A 25769-nucleotide genomic window follows, 5' to 3' on the forward strand; every position below is an offset into this window, starting at 1 on the left:
GTTTAGGGATGAATTCTAGATTTTAGGGTAATGTATCGTCAATGATACTACACGTTTTAGGTCTTGCAGATCATATTTAAAGTGATTAGTGTTAATTTTATAAGTACTCTAGTTTAGTATTTACTAATATTAACCTAATTTCTAAATATTTTGGTCCTAGATAATTTCTGCTTGAGGTGGTACTCAGGTCTTTATACGAATTTTTCCGAGATGTTACAGTTAAATAACAAATAAACATCTTGGTAGTCTCAGGAAGTTTTTAATGGTAGGGATTCAGTAAGTACTATTTTCTATGGTATGGATCATCTAAGACTTGGATCTCACTCTGAAATAAGCTTTCAAAATGGATGGACGGTGTAGATGTAAGGGACATGCATCACAGTGGCCCCACAGGGATCCACCCCAACCGCACCCAACCTCGTCCGGCCACTCGAACCTCGTACTATCGTACATGCCCGTAAATATGTCAGCACGTGCCGCAATTTACCTCTACCGTCTCTCCAAGGATAGCGGGCGCACAGCCCCTAACCCCTCAAGTTAAACCCTGGTTAGGTCATCTGCTCTGACTATAAATACCCCACGGTCGGTTCGATCAGAGAGAGAGAGAGAGAGAGGAAGGGAGCAAGAGAGGGTAGAGCAGAGAATCAAAGAAAGGTGAAACTTCCGAAGAGGGAGAGGAAGATGGAGGATTCTGGTAAAAGAAGAGCTAGAGTTAGGGTTTGAAGAGCGAGCCGGGTTATACAGAGAATCAAAGCCCTCGAGTTTGCAGGATTTCCATGTCTCGGCAGGTGAACCCCTTCGCCCTCCTGGGCGACGACGACGACGGCGATGACGTGGCGACGCTCCTCGCCAGCGTCGTCGCCAAGGCCCCGGCGCCGACGGAGAAGAAGAGCCAGCAGCCGCAGAAGAGCCAGCAACCCCCAGCGGGCCCTGCGAAGTTGCCTTCGAAGCCTCTTCCTCCCGTTGAATCCGGTAAGCGTTGCTGTTCTTGCGTTGTAAGATTCGATTCTTGATTCTCTGTGAGTGATGATGATCAATGAAGTTGTGTGAATCGGGTGTGAGATTATCTTTACTCTATGTGTGAGACTGTCGTCTGGTGATCAGAACCATTGATTTTGTGGGCTGCCAAGTAGTTGCTTCATAGATTGGGAATCAAGGTGATTGTTTTATGTTAGCCATCCTATTAGTGGCCTTGAAAGATGGACAGTTAACTTGAAAAGTGATTATCGGGCAATGATCGGATGGTCGTAGTTGTCTAGTTGCAACAATTTCTAGCTACAGCCCATGATGTGGTGGCCCACCAGATCCATGCTCCCAATTACCACACATATTTTCCACATGTCCGCTTGAGATACCACTTCAGCCATAGCATTTCCCCCTTTATTTATTTAGTTCTTGTTTAGTTTTTATGCTGTATTTGATTGATTCCAGTGAGAGCGGAGAGAGGTAGAGGAAGAGGAGGACGAGGTCGAGGCATGGGCCGTGCTGGACAAGGTGACAATGATGCTGGGCAGTTTGGAAATGAGCGTGCTAATGGTTATCAAAGGAATTACGGTGCTGATTATGATGGAAATGCTGTTGATGACACCTGGCGTGGGCGAGGAAGGGGAAGGGGAAGAGGCCGTGGCCGTGGCCAAGGCCAAGGTTTTAGGGAAGACAGTGGGTTTGGGAGTGAGAATCAAGATCATGGTCAGAACGGAAACCAAGGGCAGGGTGATGGAGGATGGGATGAGGGAACTGAGAACTATGGAAATGGGAATCGCTCGTTCAAAAACGAAAGCCTGAATTCAGGTGAAGGAAGGGGCTATGAAAACCGTGGGTTTAGAGGAGGCAGGGGCCGCAATTCTGGGGGCCGCGATGGGCGGTATGGCAGGGGAGAAGAACACAATGAATCTGAAAAGAAAGAAGAAGTTGGTGACTGGAAGGAGCAGACTGGAAACAACGGTAGCGGCACTGGATGGTATGCTTCCTTTTGATGGCTCTCTTTACTTCCATGCTTAGTTTTTGATGGTGACATCTGCATACATACACAAATACACACACATCTATAAGCTGTTTTTATTTATTTATTTATTTATTTATAGACCAATCATATCTATAAGTTGATGCCGTTCAAGAAATAGGAAACTGCCATTTACATCCACATTTATTCATTGCATGCGTCCATTTTCAATGTTGAATTTGTTCTATTTCAATATCTGAATGGAAAATGGGTTTGCAAGTCAGTGAGGGTGGGTGGGTGTAGATATTAGTTCTCTTAAATATCCCATTGGATTATTTTAGATGATGTATCTATAGTTGTATGATAGTGTCTCCAGAAAGTATAGGTACATTTTGTTTCCCAGTCAGCCGGGGCCACCAATTAGGCTTTGAATGATCTCGTGAAGGAAGGGGAGTCTTGCCACTTCCTTCATGCAGGGAACTTCATTCCCCTTCTCTTCTAAAAAATCTCCAATTATCTTTCTCCACCAAAAAAGAAGGAGAGTATGGGTTATGTTTATCTTGGCTGCATAATTAGTTTTAGCTGGAGCTCTCTCGCTCAAGAAATCCATCTGGCCATTGTATTAAACTATAATATCACGTCATATGAGAAAATGCATAGAGCATATTCTACCTATCCAACAGTAGAAAACAGAATTCCTATACTCAAGTTATCCTGAAGAAAAAAGAGGAAAAAAAAAACTGAATTGTAAGATCCATGGTGCTACTAGTGGCGAGCAGCACAACTCAAATCCTTAACACCTCTTCATAATCCCATCAATAAGAGATGTTTGCACTGTACAAAGTAGAAGGAAGAGGCAACCAATCTTCATGAGAATTTCAAATTCTCATTCATAAGATAACCGACTTCATCAACTTTACGCATCAACTCCAAAACTACTAATTTATACTAAAACCTAAACCTAAAGAAATTTCGGCTGTATTCCAAGACTTCTTTGAATTACTTAACCGCTTTCCTGAAATTATCCACCATTATCCCATCCACTTCACAAAAGAAGATCGTGTCATCATCGAACTAGAGATTAGAGATCTCAATACCCCCATTGAGCGCCCTAAATCCTTTGAACAATCTTGCAACATGGCCCTTATCCAACATTTTGCTGAGAGGTTCCACCATAACCACAAATAAGAACGGGGATAGTGGATTACCCTACCTTGGCTTTCTAGATGCCTTGAAAAATCCTTTTGGAGACCCGTCGACCAACACTGAGAATCTCACTGATCTAAGACATTCCAACATCCACTTTCTCCACTTCTCCCCAAATTCCATCCTACCAAGCATATTGTCTAGAAAACCTAGTCGAAATGATCAAATGCTTTCTTTATATCTAGCTTACAAATAATGCCTTTGGGCTTGCTTTATGCCGAGCGCCGATGCATTCATGCGCAATTAGCGCATTGTCTAGAGTTTGTCTTCCTCCAAGAATGCTCCTTGAGCCTTTGAGATGACCCCTCGCCAACACCATTTGAATTATAGAAGCAAGCATTTTGGCCAAGATCTTATATGACCCACTAATCAAACTAATTGGTCTAAAATCCTATAGGTAGTGCTCACCTTCTTTCTTTGGGATGATAGCGATGAATGACGCCTTGATGCGCCGACCCTTCTCAGGGAACTCATACATGAAGCTCATCACATCATATTTGACCTCATTCTAGAATACCTAAAAGAAAGCCATTGCTAACCCATCTGGGCCCGATGCCTAGTACCTCCCCACGAATTCACCTTAGCTCTAACTTCTTCTTCAGAAAAGGGCTTCCCCAGAGATGGTGCATCCACATCCTAAATTTGATTGAATCCCAATTCTGTAGCTGAGGCCTCTCTCATTTCTCTTTAGCTAATAGGTTCTTGTAGAATTGAACAATAGTTTCGCAAACTTGATCTTTTGCCTCAACTCTTCCTCCTTCCACTATAACATTGTGAAGTGTTAATCTTGTTGTTCCTTGCTTGGGTACTTGCTATCTTATGGAAAAGTCTAGTATTTTATCTCCCTCCCTTAGCGACACTGCTCTTGATCTTTGCCTCTATTTTTATCGCTCCCTCTTTTAACCTATTAGCATATGCTATGGAAAGATTCACCCTCTCAACTTTTTCCTCCTCCAAGAGGATTTCTCCTCCTTTGATGTCAATGCATTGAAGTTTGTTGAGAATGCCATAGACTTTGCCTCCCAGGTCCCTAACAATTCTTTTTTCTAGACTTTGATTTGATCTTTTAGCATTTTCATCTTCTGGCCAAGTCTGAACCATGCATAACCTTTAGCTACAAAAGATCTCCACCACTCACTGACCAAAGCTGAGAAGCCCTCCACCTTGAGCTATGCTAGTTTGAATCGAAGAAGTCTTGGGCTGCAATCCTCCTAGTCTACCTCCTATAGGATAAGATAGTTGTCAGACGTTGGCTTTGGAAGCCCCCATTGTTGCACGAACAAAACTCTTTTGCCCACTCCGATGAGACCGAGAATCAATATATACTTTTGTCATTAGAGAGTTTTCTTGGCCATTTGACCATGTAAACCTTACATCTCCCATAAACAAATATACCATTTCGTGACGATCCACTTACGTCGAGAATTCCTACGTACTTCAAGTGACTCGGCCCCCATTTGACTTTTCATAGGAGTATCTCGTGATATTGAAGTCCCCTACCACGCACCATGGAGTATGTGATCTTTTGCAAACATTGTCCAATTCTTTCCACAATAGATGCCTCTGTGACACCTGATTAGGGCCATAGACAACTGAAAACAACCACCTGAACCCGGTCGCCACACCTTGGAGGATGACTGAAACCACTACTCCGCTAGTCTTCTTTTAGACCATTGACTCGAGTCCCAAGCAACTGCAATGCTCTGCACAACACCCTCTGCATCTAAAGCCATCCAATCCTTGCATTTGGTGCCTCACAATGAATCTATCACCTTCTGGTCAATCACTTGGAGCATTGTTTCTTGAAGCGTCACTATATGAGCTTTTGATCTTCTGCATACACCTCTATCTTTCTTCTTTTTTGTTGGCATTCCATAATCATAACATTCTAGTTGTTGGTCTTCATTAAGCGACCAACCCGCCCCTTCTCATTTTCCTCTTCTTGTCAGATGAAGCACCGACATCATAATTGATTGAGGATTTCAAGTTGTAACAACTCCCTACGCCCCTTTAGAGATCGAAGAGCCTTCCTTTAGGCACAAATGCCCCATAGCTTCTGTAACCCAGTTCATACCCCTTGCCATCGACAACTGTTCCCTTAATCCTCCTCGAGAAGGTGATCACCTTCCCATTTGCATTAGGCATTAATCTCTTCGTGTCTTAATCTCCACTAAACACATGAATTGGGAGCACTTCAAACTCTCCAACAACTCCACCTAGCCCAGTGCTTCTAGCAGCTTTGGTCATTGCCCTTTTCTTCCTCGTCTTCTATTTCCACCCATATTAAGGCCCGCTCTGACTGCTCGACCTCCAAGGTTATCCCCTCGGTCGCATCTTCCTCCATAGCCCACAATAATTCCACGACCATTCCAGATGGGAGGAACCACCTGTTTCTTGCTACACTCAAAGTAGGTGAAGTTTTATCTCCCCCATTCTCCTCAAAGACCACTAGGCAAGAAGGGAGGAGACTTTGAAGAAGCCTTCTTGTATGTGCTACAATCCTTGCATGTGGGAGGACTTAAGTTGCCGTCCATGTGAGCCGCTTCAGGAGTAGTAAGGGCCTCGCACAAGCCATCGAACATATCTTCCTCTGCACGTGTGTCGCCATCACACGAGAGGTTTCCTTTTAGTCGTACCATGTGGCTCAACCACCACTTGAGACACCACTTTTCTCTCACCATGCCTTTAGGTTCAGAGTCTGAGCCTCCTAGAGACGACAACTCCCCTCTCCGCCTACCATCCCAGCCGCCAATCTCTCCTCTTATCCTCCCCATTCGTGTTTGTAATTTGAGCCTCTAAAGATTTCTTGCACTCACGTCACTATCCCACCGATCGAGAGCTTCTGACCTAACAACTAGCTCCCTATGTTTCTTCCCCAGCCTCGCCATCATGATGATTCGCCCCTTCGCCAGCTAGCTTTGTACGTACCAGCTGCTTCTCCATTCTCGCACCAATTCCTTTGACCCACCATTGGAGAGCCAAATACGTGCCTCCCTTTTGGTTATGTGCACTGCCAACCCACTGAGATGGTGCTTCTCCTCTAATTGTGCTTCCACCATTACCAACCTTCGATCGCTCCCCACAACACCTGCCCTCTTCTTTCCCTTGTTCAATTCACCCTCCCATTGGGTTCCCTCACCACCTTAGTTGAAACATTGTCCCGCATCACAATCAAGATCCATTTCAACAAAATCTTTACATTTCTTTTTTCTGATTCAAATTCGAGCCACTCTAGTATCCTTGCCATTTTCTATCACTGGGTCTATATCATCCATCTCCCCAAGACAATCTTCGACTACTATGAAAGCTTTCGTGAACCACATCTCGAGAGGGAAATACCAGATCTGACCCTAAATGTATTCCCACCTAAAGACAGATTTGTTAGCCCATTTGTAGATCGATTCCACAGGTCCGTCCTTGAATAGAGCTCTTGCAATGAAAATGCTTTCAAGATTTTTTGTATGCCTGAAGGAGCTGCATAATTCCCGGTCGCTGTATGGCTCGATGAAATACCCATCCTCCTTTCGAGATTTTTTGTAGGCCTGAAGGAGCTGCATAATTCCTGGTTGTTGTACGACTTGATGAAATACCCATCCTCCATCACCTCAGAGCATGCCTTCAACACGCCTTTACCTGATTGATTGTGACTTCTTCATCGTTAACTCCAAACTCCTTGCATCACCTCGCAGGCACCATTAACCCTTTTGGTGTCACCTCCTTCCAAGCCCATTTCTTTGGCATCGTTTGTGCTTCCTCTTCCATTGACTTCCCGTTCTTCCCTCTCTCCGACTTCCTCGATCCCCCAACCACCATATTCCTGAGTGACTTGGGTTTTCCATTCTCCTCCCCTCTCCTAACTTTTCCCCTTCTTTGCTCTCCACACTCTTGCTCTTGATACGGACCTCTCCTTCCCCTTTAACAACCTTCAACTTGCCTTTCTCCTTGGCTTCTTTCTTCTTGTTAACCTCTTAGTTAACCTCCACCATGCCATATTGGGCTCTTTTGAGATTTCTGACCATGATAATTATGGCCATTGATGGCAGCCACCATTCTAGGCACGTCTTCTTCCTTCTCAAGGCGGGAAAAAGGAAAGCAAACCCCAAGAAGTCGAGGAGCCTCGCACATGAGGATGATCACATCCTTCATTGCTCCTATCTTCCCAAAGATTTTGATGAAGTTTGGCTATGTCCACCCCTTCACAAAGAGGGATATTCTGGTAGTGTTTCTAACCTGCAAGCAACCTGAGCAAGTTGATTGCGTTTCCTTTCCTCCCGAACCCATCCTTTATCTTCCCCACTCTCATTCCCCCTCTTTTTATGCTTCAGAGCTGCTGTCGTCCTTGCTTCGACTCCCTGCCCTTTCTCCCTCCCTTTAGCTTTGTGTTTTCGCTTCCCCAACTCATTAATTAAAACTATGTCATGTTCAAACAACAAACTCCGTGGGATCTCTTCTTGTAAATGCCTCGTTAAGCAAAAAAGATATGGCTCATTGCCAATCCTTGGTGTAAGCCTACAATAATTGGAAACACATTTCTCTTTCCACTAATGGTACATTTGTTTTGGCTCCCTCGTGCATATCCTTAAATCATGTTAATATATGTTGTTGAGACTCTTTGCCAACACCCACCAAATTAACTCTCCAGGGATCTTATGCTTTCCCCAAATCAATGAAGAACATGCATATAGATTTGTCCTCCTCTTTGTATATTTCTCCGTTAGCTTTTTAACTAGGAAAATAATTTCATTGGTTGATCTTCCTAACATATATCCAAATTGATTTTCTAATGCATTTATCTCATGCCTTAAACTTTTCTCGGACACTTCTTTCAAAGTTTCATTGTATGACTCATTAGCTTTTTTTTTTGAAAGTTAACGCACTTCAATTAAGACAAAAGAAAAGAACAAAAGAGAGGGAACAAAACCAGCCTGCCGAGATAGCAGACTACAAGAAGGAAAAGAAAAGCAAAAAAGAAACAAAAGAAACAAAAACAAAAAGGATTGGAGAAAAAACCCCAAAAAACAACAAAACCCAAAGTCAGAGAAAGACAGAGAAAAAGGAAACCCAGAAAAAAACTAAGTCCCCAAGAGTAGCAGATCACAATCTCTGAGCTTGTCATCAATGGAGGCCCACTCAATTAAACTGTGCTTGGCCCTGGACGCAACCACCTGAGTAGAATTGGAAGAATCAGTAAAGCATCTCCCGTTTCTTTCTTCCCAAACGGACCACCAAATTGCTAGAATAGCCATCCTCCAAAGGCGAGTAAAATACTTGCCGCAATCCACCCCGTTCCACGTAAGGATAAGGAGATCGACCGAATTGGGAAAGACCCAAGACATGTTGAAGCGCAAAAGAAGATCCGACCAAATTTCTGAAATGAAGGGGCAGTGAAGCAACAGGTGGTTGACAGATTCCTCGTCATGCATACAGCAAAGGCATATGTTTGTTAAAACCATACCTCTTTTCCTGAGGTTGTCGATTGTAAGAATCTTCTTTTTGCAGACAAGCCAAGCAAAAGCCGACAACTTAGGAGGAACGGGATATTTCTAGCAGAAATGAGGAGTGTACTTGACAGAGGCAGATCTGCTATTGATAAGGAAATCGTATAGGGATCGAACTGAGAAGATGCTGGATTTTTCCAAATTCCAAATAATGGAGTCGAATTCAGAATGCACCGGGAGAGAGGCATGGATGAAAAGCATCATCTCCGAATACTCGTCTATTTCCTAGTTGTTCAGATTGCGTCTGCATTTAATGTTCCAAACAACATTTCCTTCTGTGATAGTGCAATAGTTAGCCACGAGAATGTCTTTAATGGGCGAGAGACTGAAGATGTGAGGAAACTTGTCTTTCAGCGGCTGACTTCCAAGCCAAGGATCCAACCAGAAACAGACTCTCTCCCCGTTGCCCAAAGCGAAAGTGATATTACTAATAACGATCTTTTTCATTTTCGAAATCCCCTTCCAAATACTTGAAGCATTACCTGTGGCAACGTCTTTAGTCCACTAACCATTTTGCGAGCTACCGTATTTGCCCTTGATGATACGATTCCACAGATTCCCGCTTTCCGATCCCGACCTCCATATCCACTTACCGAGGAAAGCTTGATTCATGACTTTTAAATCTTTTATCCCAGCCCCTCCCATAAGAATCTGGCTGCACACTTCCTTCCAATTGACGAGGTGGAATTGCTTCTTGTCCTCCTTTCCATGCCACAGGAAATCCCTCCTAATCTTATCTAACGAAGACAGCACAGCAGGCGGACATTTGAAAAGAGACATAAAGTATATAGGCACGTTGGAAAGGGTTGACTTAATGAGGGTCATCCTGCCAGTCAGAGACAAGTATCTGCATCTCCATCTGGCTAAGAAGGATTGAAATCTGGTCACAATCTTGCTCCAAAGGGCCTGAGGAGGGGTGCCAGTGTATAACGGAAGGCCCACGAACGCAGACGGAAGCGAGCCCACTGCACAATCCAGAATCCCTACCAAAATAGCCGAATCTTCACTGTCCAAATTGACTCCAAAAAACTTCGATTTGGTGAGATTAACGTGCATACCTCCTATGATAGTTAGCTTAATCCTATGATAGTTAGTGCAGACCTCCTTTATTCTTGTAAATAGGTACCATGGTACTTTTCCTCCATTCATTTGTCTTTTTCTTCGATTTTACAATATTGTTGAACAACTGTCAACCAAGATGAGATCAATATCTCCCATACACCTCCAAACCTCTATTGGTAAGTATACCATATGGTCTTATGGCCTTTCTTTTCTTTCTCATAGCTTCCTTTTACGTTGGATATCCTTATACTACAATTGTATCTATGGTCTTTGATATTGTTTGAGTTTATGATTTCTTCTATCATTATTCACTAGGCTCTCAGAATGGTCATTTAACAGGTTTTTGAAATCTGGCTTCTCCACTTCCTAGTGTTCTCATTGTCCTTAAACCCCCCCCCTTGCAAGTTTGAAGACATCTTTATTACATTCTTTGGCCCCAATCTATTGTAAAGATCATCATATGCCTTAAGTTTAGCCTCAATTACTACCTTCTTAGCATTCTTTTTGGTGTTTCTATCTTGTTTTAAATTTTCCTCGTTCTTAGTTGCTTGCCAGGCTTTGATACATCACCGTTTCTCCCTAATGGCCTGTTGTACATTGTCATTCCACCACCAAGTATCCTTTTATGAGTGGCTTTTCCTTCTCGATACTCTTATAGTTCTTTCGCTACCTTCCTGATGCACTCAACCATCTCATTATACAAAACATTTTCTTTCCTCCTATCAATTTTTTACTAAATAACATTGTTCTCTCATTTTAGATTACACCACCTCGTTTTTGGAAACCTATTAATTTCACTCCCTTTCTTTTTCTTCTTTTTTTGAAGGTTGTTTTCACTCCCTTCTTCTATCTCTTAATATAAACGTCCATAATCATCATCTTATGTTGCGTAGCCAAACTCTCCTAGTATAATTTTGCAGTCTTTACATATTGGTCGTCGTTCTTCTTTCTAAGCAGAAAGAAATATGTCTACTTATCTAGCTTGTATATGATATATCATCCACTTTTGAAAGTTATTAAATGTTAATATCTCTTTTCAAAGTATGAGTTTACTAGACTAAGAACATATGCCATATCAAAGTCAAGGATAGCATCCCCCATCCCATTCCTTCTCCCAAAACCATATCCTTCATGTACCCTCTCATATCCTTTACTCTCTTCCTATATTCATTTAAGCATCCTCCTATAAGGGCTTGTTTGATTTTCCAAGTCGCTGGTAAATGTACTGTAAATGCGTAATAATTATTTCATCGGTAAATACCGCACTCTTCCTTGTATTTGATTTGACCCACTTACTTTTTTGATGCAAAAATTGAAAAGTCTGCAAAATATTTGTGGGTCCCACCGTGAAGCATGTCGCTTCTCTACAACGTTCATCCATTATGCCAGCTGAATTTATGGCATGAGCCAAAAAATGAGGCATATCCAAAGCTCAAGTGGACCACACCACAGAAAAAAGTGAATCAAACACTTACCGTTAAAAACTTCTCAGGGATGCTCTTTCTTTTGGTGTGGGCCACTTGAGTGTTGGATATACTTCATTTTTCGGCCCATATATCAAAATGTTGTAGGAAAACAGATGTACGGAACAGATATGTCAGAAATGTCACCATGAGGTCCAAAAATTTAGACTACCAGTTTTGAACCGGTTTTCAAGGCTGAAATTCATAATGTTTTTCAGTCGGGTGAAACGGTAATAATTACCCATTTACAGGTATTTACACCAGCATTGAAAAATCAAACAGGCCCTAAATGTTATCTGTTTGGAATTCCTTGCAATAGATCGTTTGTCCTTCAAAATTTCTCTTGAATCTATTTTCTAACCCAACCTATGTAACACATGCACTTACGATATCGATTATCTCGTCTCCAACACAAGATTTATTGATAAAATTCAATCACATACTCTCGTCACATCTACAACTTCATCCTTTAATTCTCTGTCTACCACCATCCCTATCTCATTTCACACACACACACACACACACACACATATGTCGAAGTTCATATCCATCAATTTCTCTAGGTTTTACCCCTTTTCACAGTCTTATGTACGCAAGCTTAAATCTCCTTTGTTACATTGTATCCACTTACTCAAAGCTCATGTCAGTATTCGTACATTTGGTCAGTCAACATCCGATTACAGCCAAGGCTACTTCTTGCTGCAATTGGATGTTGGTGCAGCCCATCACTTCTAGGGGACGCCCTAGTCAGCCCTTGCCCGCTTCTCATTGCATCCAGTTTCTGATGCATCACTTCTACAGGGAATTCATTCAGGCATTTTCAACTACTATCAGGACAATTGGAGAAGGATAAGTGCAGTTCAAATTAGTTTAGCTTTGAAATTGTCTTTTTGGGTCTGATTACCTGTCTCTCACCTCAGCCTTTAGATTAGGCATGGCTTTCTTTGCTTGTATATTTCTCAGTAGCTGTGCCCTGTGATAGGAGGAGCTGAAATAGCATTAATGTTTTTCATTTCTCCAGTATTAGCCGAAATAACCCCTATGTTTTTAATAGGGACGTCTCAGTCGTTCCTTTATCAGCTCATCCTTTTCTTTGGAAGGCAGGACTTTGAAATGAGTTTTTAGCGTGAAGAGTTTGATTTGTAACATAGTTCTCAGGACTATAAGTTTCTCAGTAGCTGTGGTAGGAGCTGAAATAACTTCTCTCTCTCTCTCTCTCTGGGAAGAAGCTTTATTTGTTTATTTATTTATTTTCCTTAAGTAGGAGCATATAACCCTTGTTGTTAAATGAGATGTCTCAGTTGTTAGCTATCGGTCTTGGAAGGTAGGACTGTAAAATGAGTTTGTGTCAAGAGTTTGATTTTGTGCCACAGTTCTCTTGAGGACTATAACTTGAATCTGGTGCCTTAATCCATCTTAGTGAAGGGAGATCCGTCTTTGTGATCCGATGGGAAGGGAGCCAGGGGAGTTCATCTTTGTTGATAATTAGAGCTGTACACGAGCCAAGCTAGCTCGAAAAGCTTGCTCGGCTTGCCTCGATCTAGCTCGGTTTGACTCGGCTTGAACGACGACTCGTATGACCCAACTCGTCTAAAAACGAGTTGAGCAGAGTGGAGCTTGACTCGGCTCGGCTCGAAGCTCGATTCCAAGCTTGGTTAGCTTGAGCTCGAATATAATATACACATACATATATTATATTAAAAAAAACAAAAAAACTAAAGGCCCTACCCTACTCGTCCATTTCTTTTCCTTTACCTTTACAAACCCAACCCGCCCTGCCGCGCCCGAGCGCACAACCCCCCCCCCCTCGCCCAAGCTCCACTCTCCCAATCTCTCTTTCCTACTCCTCCTCACTTGTCTCAGCATCTCAACTGCATGGCCCGCACCCACTAGACTCACTCTCTCTCTTTCTTTGTAGCAATGTACCTCTAAATCTAATCTTTGATTTTTTTTTAATTTATGTAATTGTTTGAAAATAAGAAAACCTCAAATCCCAAAATTGAGATTTGGGGTTTTGAACCTATGATTTGCAAATTGAAAGGTTTGGGGGTTGGGTTGAGGCTGGGTTGGGGCTGGGTGCGCAAATGGTAAGCTTGAGGGGAGCAAGGACGAGTCAAGCCAAGCTCCAATGGTGAACTCGAGCTCAAGGGGAGCATGAACGAGTCAAGCCAAGCTCCAATGGTGAGCCCAAGCTTGACGAGAGCACGGACGAGTTAAGCCAAGCTTGGCTCACCTCGACTTGACTCGACTCGGCTCGATGTACAGCCCTATCGACAACCTTATTTGTGCTCGACTAGATCTTCCACCATCTGTTCTTGTTATCTATCCTTAATGTCCATGGGAAGGGTGACAAGTGGATTGGAAGTTGTAGAACACAATGAAGTAGTGGCATCTCATGTGGCAGGTTCTTGCTAACTGACAGATAATTCTGGCTTTTTTACTTACACGTAGAACATTCTGCAAATGTGCTTTAACAGCTTTTGGCGCAAAATTGACTCTAGTGCTCTTTGATCATCTGATTCATACTTGAAATCTATTATTGGAATACCTTCCGTTGCTTGTTAGAATACCTTTGTTGCATGTTAGTTCTTCCACAGATGTGAGAGGTGCTAAAATAGTATTTGGACATCAAGATTCATAAATCGACATTTCTCTGTTTCTTTGATCAATCCATATTAGTAGAAGGCATTCCTTCTTTGTGGTCTGATAGGCATGGAGGGAATCATAACTCTTTGGATGATCTTACTTTTTCGCGACTGGATGTTTAATGTGCTTTTCCATTCCCAATATAGTTCATGTAGAGGCCAACATGATTAATAGTTAGGCAACTAATGAAGGGACAGTGATCCAACATTTGTTTATTTTGCATGTTGAGGCATCTTTAAGGCTTCTTCTTTTTTTGGATTGATGCTTGGGGTTTGGCTTGTTCCTGTGTTATTGTTGTTTCTTTTGAATGCTGTCTCTTGAAGCACACAGTTCATGTACCTGTGTAGCTTGAAAGACAATTCTTTCGTGCTCCTAGGGGATGACTGCATTATGCTGTCTTCTGTGGCAGGGATGTTTCGGAGACTATTGAAGTTCCAAAGGACGGAGAGCCTGATCAAGCAAAGCCCGAACAAGCAGTTCAAGATGTTTCTGACAAAAAGGTAGAAGAAGAAGAAAAGGTAATTTTCCATTTTCTTGGCACCTTATTGACCTAAGCATCAGAAAGAAAATAATGTGCATTGGCGAAGTTTACTTTGCTTGCTTGCTGATGATAATTGTTTGCAGGAAATGACCCTTGATGAATATGAGAAGCTGCTGTCTGAGAAGAGGAAGGCTTTGGAAGTTCTGAAAAGTGAGGAGAGGAAAGTTGCCCTTGACAAGGATTTTGAGTTGATGCAACTTGTTGAAAAAAAGAAAGAGGACAACCTTTCTGTTAAATTGGTATGTTAACGAGTTATATCCTATTGCATCAGCTGCCACTAATTTTAACAATTTTTTTTTTTTTTTTCATTTGGTCTTATTCACTTAGTGGCTTAGTTGCTTCTGTTTTCTTGTTTATAGAAGTCTGAAAAGGACAAGCTTAAGAAGAAGGATAGCCTTGAAAAGGAAGAGAAAGTTCGTAAGGTATTGTCATCTTGTTTTATATCCTGTAGTCTGATTTGTTTGCTCATTCTTAGATGCAGTATTTCCTTTTCCTCTTCATCTGATTATTTTATTTATTGCATTGTGGTACTTTTTGTTATAATGGTGTTTCATACTGCCTCCTAAACATAGATACTTCACATGTCATTTGAAAACCTACGTAGATGGACTTTTGGGCTGCATTTGGATGTCCCGTTCAATAAATTGCGACAATTGGTCGATGAAGTGTACCGGACCTATTTTATCACTTACAGGTGAAGTATAGCCTGGGTCCTTTTTGTGTAGTTTCTGCTGGGTGCAGCTTCTTGCTGCCTGTCTCTATGTTTTTCTTTTTTCTTTCCTTGTTTTAGGCTTTTCAAAAGGCCTTTGTTTCTTCTTCTTCTAATAAATTTGATTATTTATCAATTAAAAGAAACAGTTCGATGAAGTGGAAAATGACCAAATTGTAGTCATCATTGGCATTCAGATCAAGGGATTAGACTCCTAATTGCAATTCTGTTACTTTCAAATTGGACTTGAAAGGGATGTATGCATTATGGGCTATTCCTCACTGTAAGTATATATATTTTAATGGTTCCACACTGTAAATATTAAGAATCAGTCCCCAATACTCAGTCATTTATGCTTTAAAAAGCAGCTTACTTTCCAAAACTTAGTTGCATTACTAACTAGTTGCATTTCCTGCTTCAAATCACCCTTTGGATTGGATTTATGCTCCCACTTCCTAGCTGTTTTTACTTGCTAACTTTTTTGGAACAGACGTTTCCCAGGTCCTGCACCCAAATCTGCTACTGCCTAGCTCACACTTCATGCAACTATGGCCTATAGTCCTAATGTTCCACTAGATATTAGAAATATGATTTTCCCACGAGTTGTATGGAGTTGATGGATCCAGTCTCACCACACATCACACACGTATCAAAGAAGATTCAAAGTGGACCCTACTTGACTTGTGGTATATCAATCCATATGGGACACTTGATTGAACTGGGGGGGCCTACTTGTCTATCCGTATCCCCTTTTATAAGCTATATATACAGTCTTGGAATTCTTCTTTATTGTGTTTCAACAGTCTGTGTGGAACTGCTACATGGTTGTATGTCTATTTAATTTGTAGATGATCTCAAAAAGAGTTTACTTATTTGGTTAGGCTTCTTTCCTCTCTGCAACTAGAAAGGTTGTAATTGAGTTATTTTAGGATTCTCGGGTGGGCAATAGAAGATTGGTTAAAAGATCTTCCATAGACTTCTTTCCAGAAGCTTCCTAGAATGGATTGAAGCCATCTATTGGCCTATGTGGCCATATGTTATGGCCACGCTATTGTGTATTGATTGAGTGGAAGTTTCTTTTGCAATGGTTTGCTTCTAGTTCTGGTAACTAGGAGGCTGTTGGAATCCTCCAAAAGTCCATTATTCTGGGCATTGTTATACATAATTGGCATCTATGTCATCATTCCTGTTGTATTCTTGGGGAAAATTAGCTTTGAAGAGGTATGTATTTATGTCTCTAATCATACTAAATTCATGTTGTATTCTTGGAGAAAATTAGCTTTGAAGAGGTACATATTTATGTCTCTAATCATACTAAAGTTCAATTATTCCTCAGTTCACTTTATCAGCTTAAAATCTCTTAAAGTTAACCCTTCTGTAATCGATATTAGTGTGTTCATGTTACTTGCCATGCTGCACTCTGTTTATTGATGGGCTCTATCTCAACCAGGAGATTTTTCATGCCATCATGGTTGCCGGCAGTTTCTTGTGTGGTATGGCAGCATGAGTTTGAAACACGAGCAAGGTTAAGGAGTACCCCATTTCATGAATACTTCACATGCCAATGGTGGAATTCAGAATCAGTTGCAACTACGGCTGATAATGATTATGATGCCTTATTTGTGACCCAATAGAGTTGTCCCAGTAGCACTATCCATGGTTTGTCAACCATTTTTGGGCACCAATTCAAATAAAATAGAAGTTATCCAAAAATTAGTCTCATATCTGGATAGTGCAATCTCTGCAAAGTAGTGGAAACACATTTATCCAGCTAGATTCTCATTAAGTACACTATAGGACTGTGATCAACTGTCCGACTGTGCCACATGTGCCAGTGCCCCACGTGTGCTAGTCTATCTTCAAGAGGCCCACATATGACACCATCAATTTTCAGTCGCCCCACATTTTCCATTGTGCAACATGCACCACCATCTAGGGCTGTCATTGGGTCAGGTCCCAAAGTACCCATACCCGGGCTGATTGGACCAGGGTTTTGTCAGGTCTAGGGTTTCCAGCCGGGTTTGGGTTTTATGGACCAAATAAGGGCGTTTGCATGGTCAGGACACCTGATGGATGGAATAGATCACACAACACATGCATGGTGATCCTTTTGACACATTCATGGTGTTCATATAGGCTCTCTCACATGCATGTGGCTTAGCAAGCCTTATACTATTGCTCGATCACTTTACACGCACACATTTCTATTTATGCTATTTATACCACGAGTAATGGGTGACAATTTTATCCCCTCAACTAGTTTTATGAGATGGGGCGACTTTGATTTAAAATAAATAGAAGGGTTTTTTGGAATCTAGAAATGTAGCTGCTTTCCAACCTATGGCTAGGATTTTCCTCACAAAAAGCCAGTTGACAGCCAAGATTTTAGCTGCTAATGAGAAAGAGGCATACCCACGTAGGAGAGAGTTGAAAAATCCTAGCCCATTTCCGACACTCTCTCGATACCCCATCCATGGCTGCATAGCCCCTAACTCAACGTTTCCGATGCCTCTCTCTGGCCCAACTGTTTGGACCATGAGGTATAATCTGCTCAGCAGATAATTTCCAACCTATTAAGTGCATGTTACATCCAACCCTTCCAACATGTTGGCCTCACGTTGGCGTTGACCTAGTGCAAAAATCAGCACTATCTACTCATCAGGTGGGCCACACTATATAAAACAATTTCTAGCGATTAATAAGTAGAAAAAATGTAAGTGTGGTCCACTCGACGTGTGGATATGAATGGCTTTTGCAAAAGGTGATCCTTGTGATAGGGCCAACCTATTGGAATGGTTGGATGTCACACATACTTTACAGGTTGGAAGTTATCTGCTTGGTGGACTGTAGCTTATAGTCCAACCATGCGTGGAGTATGTGTGTGTGTATGTATGCATCTCTATGTTGATCTTCATGAAGGAGAAGGAGAGGAGTATAGGTAACATAGTTATTTATTTTTTCTTTTAAAACTTTTACCTAAAGTAAATGCATGGGCAAATTTTTTTTTTTTCTTTTACTCACCACTATTTTATTTTATTTTATCTATTTAAAAAAAAATAAACTTCACCCATGGTTTGGGAACCCCCCCCCCCCCCCCTTCCCAATCAAGGGATTTTTGGTGCATGGGCTATACACAGCGCGATCCACCTTTTGGCAATCTAAGCCGTTCGTAAAGTGGGCCAGATTGTGGATGGAAGACACCCCAAAGTTTGCCCCCATTGTGTAGCCACCTAATTATTCACCTAATTATTCAATTTTTTTTTCTTATTAAATTTGAATCATTGGCCATGGTTGGTCCAAACAGTGTTTTAAGTATCGACAATATCGGCCGATATATCCTATGATATATCTTGTATCCCACATGCATTGCGAAATGCACTACTAGTGGAATATGTCCCACATGTTCAACCTGGTGAGCATTTTCAATTTTCAATCCTTTTTTTTTTTTTTTATAAATGATGTTAAATCAGTGTTAAATTGTTACAAATCTATGGTTTTTCATGTTTCGTATGCAAAATCATGGATTAGGAGCTTCGTTTTTGAGATTTGGATGAGATGGGTTAAGTCGCGGAAAATTGAAAAGAAACAAAAAATTTTCAATTTCTCACAAATCGGTTGCAATCTTTATGTCCAAACCAATGTTGTCATATCGCATATGGGATCGTGTCGCATATATAATATAATATATGTATTTTTATTTTTATTTTGAAAATTTTTAAAAAAATCAGGAAAATAAGAAAAAAAAATTGAAAAAAATATATAAGAAAGTAGGGGAAATTTTCCTAAGTTAATAGATAAATAATTTTATATGCCCTTGCAAGACATTTGAGTAAAATAAAACCAATTAAACAATGAATTAAACATTTAGTCATCAACATCTGACAATATAGTTAACAAATACCAATCAACACTCAATAGCAACATACTTAGTAAGTAAACAAAATAAAGAAGCTATTTATTTATTATTGATCTATTATAAATTTATAAGTTTATAATAAAATAATACTAAATGGTAAATGCTACTATATACATTGATCTATTTGCCATTGTGGCATTTGATCACCACCACCATCGTCATCATCTCCGTTATCATCCGAGTCATCTCCTTCTTCCACATACACTTCTTTTGTTTCTTCATCATCTGTATGTACTAATACTTCATCAACATCCAACGGTGGATCTTCAGCTTGATCATCGTCATCTCATCATTCTATCTCCTCAATCTCTTCCACAGGTTGACTGCTACTACTCGCCCTCTAGCTCTTCCTTATCAATTCGCCTTTGAGTTAAAGTAGAAGTATCTTCTCCTGGTATCGATTTGTATGCGACATCTTCAACTTGTGCCCATGTCAGGTCCTCCCCAATAAATACCAGGTCATCCGTTTCTTCGAGCCACTTGTTATTTGCATCCAGCTCATCTAAGCAAATAGGGTAAAAAAACCAGGTTTTTCTTTCCTAATTTGGAATCGTTCTTGCAATTTCTAATTGGATTGGGCGAAGACCAAGTCGTCGAGCTTCTTTTGCTCAAGGCGATTCCTTTTCTTGGTGTGAATTTGCATGAAAGAAAGTACGTTTGGCATTAGCTATTAAGTTAATTAGCTTACACTTATAAATTATAAATTGAAGTTACAAACTTTCAATTACTAAACTGTAAGTCTGTAATATACTAACATATTATTATATTAACATTTTCATTTTAAACTTATTGCCTTGAACGTGCTCCAGTTGCGCTCGCAACCACTGGCAGAAAATGCGAGTCCAAGAATCCTCATAGTCAGCTTCTTTAGAGCTGGATCCTTCTTGTTCGGGTCCACTCCATAGGAAGCCCACCATTCAGCTGAGAAAAACAGTTTAAGTAGGTTAGACTTTGTAGATTACATTGTAAAAAAAAACTATTTGTAAGAGAGCTGAGACATTCATATTACTTACTGGGCAATTTCATTGTCTGATGCTTGATGATGATATCCCATGAGGATATGCCCTCACTCTTTATATATAAGTTCAATAAAGCTGAGATCTTGTCCTGTTCTTCTCTATCTAGAATCATTTTTTTCAACACATCAATAAATCCAACCATATGTATAGTAAGTACTTCTGCTGGATCAGGAGAAACGAATAAATAGGTTGGGTTAAGGATGTAAGCAGGCGAATACAATGGAGATGACATTTGGTTGCCCCATTTTCTATCTATAATATTTATAATTGGCTTGTAATCAGCTCTCTATAGTTAAAATGATCCATGATCTTATTTCTCGCCCTCTCCATTGCATTATATATGTAACCCATTAGAGGCTTCTCATCCTCGAGTGGTAAAGGCGTTAAAAGCATCCAAGTCCTTAGTCATTGTGTTGCGATTGGTGGACGAGGTATAGTAAGTGCTTCTGTTGGATCAGGAGAAGCGAATAAATAGGTTGGGTTAAGGATGTAAGCAGCCGAATACAATGGAGATGACATTTGGCTGCCCCATCTTTTATCTATAATATCTATAATTGGCTTGTAATTAGCTCTCTATAGTTAAAATGGTCTATAATCTTATTTCTCACCCTCTCAATTGCATCATATATGTAAACCCATTGGAGGCTCTCATCCTCGTCCACCAATCGCAGCACAATGACTAAGGGCTCGGATGCTTTTAGGGCCTTTACCACTCGAATCCAAAAACTTTACGAAATGATTGTTTGTTGAACCTGTTTTCCTTCAGCTTTCTTTGACCAAGGGCCACTTGTAAAATCGGCCGACACTACAAAGCTTCTAAGTTTTTTTTTTCATGTAATCTTTGTAGCGCTAAGAAGGTTGTAACGAAACGGGTGACTGCTGGACATAACAGGTTACCCCCAATGGGTTTTCTCATTCGACTGAGAAGAAGGGCGTGTTTGTACATAAAGACCGTGATTCTTCTAGGCCTTGCAATTACATTTAAAAATAACCTACCTATATCTTCTAATATCAGATCAACACAACGAGCCACAAAGGGAGTCCAAAATAAACGACGCCTCTTCTCCATAAGAAGATGATCGTCAGCTAAATATGAGGTTGCATTGTCTATAATTACCTGTATAGCGTATTCCTCACCTATTTTCGCAATTACATTATCTAGTAAGATAAACAAGTATTCTTCAGTATTCGAATGACCCGATGCATCCACAAACTTTAAGAACATTGTCCCAGCTGGACAATTTATCAGAAAATTAATGAGAGACCGATTGGATCTATCGGTCCATCCATAGACCATGAGTGAACACCTATGCGTTTTTCACAATTTCTTATATTTGGCTATAAAGGATCGTGTATAATCAACTTCGACTTTGAGGCACGTCTATCTCATTTCATGATATGAAGGATGTTTAAGCTTAGGTCTAAATTGACCTATAGCCTCAACCATAACTTTGATGCTTCTCGATTTAATTACGTTGAAAGTAATGCCGGTTTGGTAAAACCACTTAGCAATATATTGAATAGTGGTTTTTCTATCTTTTTGTTTATATCGGTTTTCTAAAGTTGTTTGAGCCGACCCTTTGCCCCGATCCCTTTAGTCGACCACATCTTTGGGGTGTGATCTACACCATCAATCCATGGGCCCATGCCCTCGGGTTCTTTTCAAGGCAATTGGTGGTGGTCTAGATCGGCTTGTCGAACTAGGGGGAGTAAGACTAGCTTCATCTACATCAATTATGTTTATATCTTCGTACGCGTTTTCTTCCATATATTCCTTCTGACGTAGGACACTATCGCATCTCTTTCTCGATTATTTATCTATATTCAATGATCTCCCTTTAGATTTCTGGAATAATTTTGTTGCATGCTTTTGCATTTAACCTCGGTAAATGTGCAAGGTGTTGCTTGTGCCGCGCAATGTCACCGGAACCCACATACTCACATAACTCACATACTATGTGAGTCTTATCCGCAGCACTACGATAGTGCCCATACTTCCAACCCGGGTCATTTAACTTAGGTTTCAAAGAGGAAGATTGGGAAGAAGACATGGTGTGGTATGTGTATTTATTCTTCATGTTATAACTTGTAAGTTGTAAACTAGTAAAAACTAAAAACTAAAGTAAAGACTAAAGAGAGAGAGAGAGAGAGAGAGAGAGAGAGAGAGAGAGAGAGAGAGAGAGAGTTACACAATTACAAAAATACAAATCACACAATCTAAAATTTGGAAATATATTCTTCACTCTTGAGTCTTGGAGTGACTCTTAAATGTTGGTAGACTTGTAGTCTTCTACTCTCGTTGCTCTTGTAAAATGCAAATTCTTGCCTTTGAACTCTTATTCGATTCTTGAAAGTTTTTTTTTTTTTTTTAATAAATAGTTTTGTTAGTACACCCCACTGTCAGTTCACACTTCACTGTTAGCCACCCTCGCTAAGGAATCGATACCACGACCTCAGTGATGAAACGAGGTATCTTTCACTCATTCTGCCACTTGAGCTATGGATCAGGGTGTATTCGATTCTTGAAAGTTGATTCTGATGAATCTTCTTGTAAGTTGCAACTTGTAACTTGTAAGTTGTAGCAAACTAAAAATAAAAAAATGTTTCGAGTCTCTTGACTCTTGAATGTAAAGAAAGAGAGATAGAAAGAGAGAGTGTGTGTATGATTATGAATGAATATTATGTAATGTAATTAGAGAATGTATATAATAAATAAGAGAATGTAGAAAATGAAATGAATGAGAATTATGAGATGTAGAAAATGAAATGATATCTAGAAGAAACTAGAAAGAGATAGATGTAGAAAATGAAATGTGAGACTTGAGTTGATTTGGAATTCAATTTCAATGTATTCTTACTTGCTTTACTTTCTTGAATCTTGATTTGAACTTGAAGGAAATATGGAGCTTTGGGCCTTAGAGGCTTCAAATTTGAGAGTTGAAAGATGGAGAATGTAATTATGTAAGAGAGAATAAGATATTTGAGACTTTGAAAGTGTATGAGAGTATAGAGAGAGTTTGAGTGCATGTAGTATGCAAATAAGAGTGTATGAATGCCTTTTTATAGGGAAAAAATGCTGATTTTTTTATTTTTTTTTATTTTTAAATTCCAACAGTCAGATTTTTGACCGTTGGCCAATATGTGATCGCCTATTCTCGCACGAGTGGCATATATGCGATCGCATATGTGCAAAAATCGCATCTGCCACTGTCGCATATGCGATTTCTGCTCCAATGTGCGCATATGCGATCGCATATGCGAATGTGTGGACTCACATGACAACAATGGTCTAAATATAAAAGCAAACATGTATGTAACCTGATCTAGTGATTCTTCTTTTACTATTGAATGTATTGCTTATGTTTCCATACGTCTTCTTACATTTATAAATTATATGAATAGAGTTTGAATATACTTGCATCAATTCAGTTAGACAATGCATAGATTAGGACCCCATACAAAGAAAACCTATTATGTGCACTCGTTTTTTTTTGTTTTTTGGGTAATGTTTTGATTTATAAATGTGTATTGATGTCTTTTTTAACAATCACTGACGACCAATTTTGTAATGTTTCCCCATGTTTCCAACAACAGCAATACATTACGTGATACAACCGATATATATCATGCAATAACCAATGTGTATCCATATCCCAAGGGTGCGGTATGTAACATGATACTGATGTTTCTAACACTGTCCAAAACCTACTCCCAACCCACTTCTATGTGTCACACGTGATGTATCCCCCATACCTGGATCTGATCTAATTTAAATGGGATCCGGTTTTTGAAAGGTCTGGAAAACATTGGTCCCAAACCTGTAAAAGTAGCACTAATAGATAATAAGATGAGGGAAAGTAGTATGTGACGTTACTAATAAACTACCTGGAGCTGATCTAATTTAAATTGGGATCTGATTTTTGAAAGGTTTGGAAAAAATTGGTCCCAGACCTGTAAAAGTAGCACTAATAGGTAATAAGATGAGGGGAAAGTAGTCTTAAGATTGTTCGGTCATTTGCAACGGGGAGCAAGAACTATGCTGGTTATAAGGAGTGAGTTGGTACAAGTTGAAGGTTTTAAAAGGTCAAGGGGAAGGCGCAAAAGGATGTGAGTGGAAATAGTAAGAAAAGTCTTGATGACCTATTGTTTAACTGAAGTTGTGGCCATTGATAATGGAATGGTGGAAAGATTCATGCAGCAGACCCCAATTAGTCAGGATAAGGATTAGATGATGATGATGGACCCAGACCCACAAAAGGCGGGTAAGGTCCATCGCCACCCTTTCCGTTTTAAATCTTCAAGCACCCCACATGTGACACGTGCCACCATCGATCTATACATGCCCCACCCAACTACAAGTGCCAATTTGCCAAATGTGTACAAGTGGCGGGTATGCATGTCCATCCATTCCTATTCGAGGGTGTCTGAGAAAGTGTGGTCATGACAACAAAAAAATCCATGAAAGGCTATCTAGACAAGCCTTGGCTGGACAGATGTGTCTATAATAGCTTATCAAGACAGGTCTTTAGTTTATTTCAGTGCCTGACACAAAAATAGATGAAAGGGAACTAAAGAGACCCTCCCCACCCATTTTTTGCACCATGTGGAGCTAGTGATCAGTGAATCTTGGATGTCTCCGATGGGCCTTTCTATCCATAAAAATAATAGAAACTAAAGAGAGGTCCTATTTTTTCACCATGTGGAACTAGTGATCAGCGAATCTTGGATGTCTTCGGATGGGCCTTTCTTATATATGATGATACATCGATGCTGTTGGTTTCTTTCGGCAATTGGCCAACACTGCTGTAGGAAGCTACAAACGCAGATATGCACAGCCTTATTGACAGAATTGGGATTGTTGAACGATCAATACTGTTGGAAACTGTCATATATTACTTGTTACTTGGATATGCTGAGTTTTTAAATATGCACTGGCTAAACATTTTCATTCAAATCTTTCCACTCTTGTGTGTAGAATCAATACTAGGAGCAGACAGAGGTTTGAGTTTTGATTGGTTATACGTTATTAAAGTGTACATGTTCGGCAGTTATGGAATTGTCTTTTCAAGTTTCATTGTCCTTTTTACTGGTTCCTTTGTTTTCAACCGAATTCCATAGTTTGAATAGCATTTGCAGGAATATCTTGTATTAAGCAATTAAGGAAATTGCATTGACCCATGACATGTCCCACAGTCTGTGAGCATAAACGAATTTCTGAAGCCGGCGGAGGGCGATAAGTACACGGGGCCTACAACTGCTCGGGGCCGTGGTGGGCGTGGCCGTGGTCGTGGAGAGCGTGGTGGTGGCGGATTCAGGGGAGGCTTTTCGGGGCGGCCCAGCACTGAGGCTGATCATGCCGCTCCTGCACCTTGCATTGAGGATCCTGGCCAGTTCCCGCACTTGGGTGGAGCATTGAAGGCATGATTTTTGTTAGTATGGTAATTAATCAGTATCTGAACATTTTCTACTAGCAGATATGAATTTGACTTAAAAAAAGAACTTTTTTTTTTTTTTTTTGTACTTCTGAAGCTAGTGGCTTTTTTTTTCCTATTAAATTATTATAGTTATATAATCATAGTGTCTGAAATCTGCTTCTTTTTTTTTTCCATTGCCCCTGTTGCTACATTCTGTTCTTCCTCCCTTGCATGAGCTTGCCAATGCATCACATGTTTCCTGCATTGGTCAGGATTGGTGATCCAAGAAATTGGCAGGTCCAAGTATAAGGTGGGCTTGTTCATTCCAAAATGAAAGGATGTTGTCCCCCGGA

The 25769-nt window shown here is 40.4% G+C and overlaps 1 protein-coding gene across 1 annotated transcript; it reads left to right on the forward strand.

The window, feature by feature from the left end:
• The first annotated feature begins 586 nt into the window (after positions 1–586).
• LOC131239663 (RGG repeats nuclear RNA binding protein A-like) lies at positions 587–25769 on the forward strand. Its single transcript, XM_058237489.1, has 6 exons — positions 587–972; positions 1432–1960; positions 14227–14335; positions 14442–14597; positions 14718–14780; positions 25196–25769. Exons 1-6 carry the CDS (start codon positions 777–779, stop codon positions 25424–25426), a joined length of 1284 nt encoding a protein of 427 aa, XP_058093472.1. The 5' UTR covers positions 587–776; the 3' UTR covers positions 25427–25769.

Source organism: Magnolia sinica, chromosome 3 (genome assembly GCF_029962835.1).
Source record: "Magnolia sinica isolate HGM2019 chromosome 3, MsV1, whole genome shotgun sequence".
Classification (NCBI taxonomy): Eukaryota; Viridiplantae; Streptophyta; class Magnoliopsida; order Magnoliales; family Magnoliaceae; genus Magnolia; species Magnolia sinica.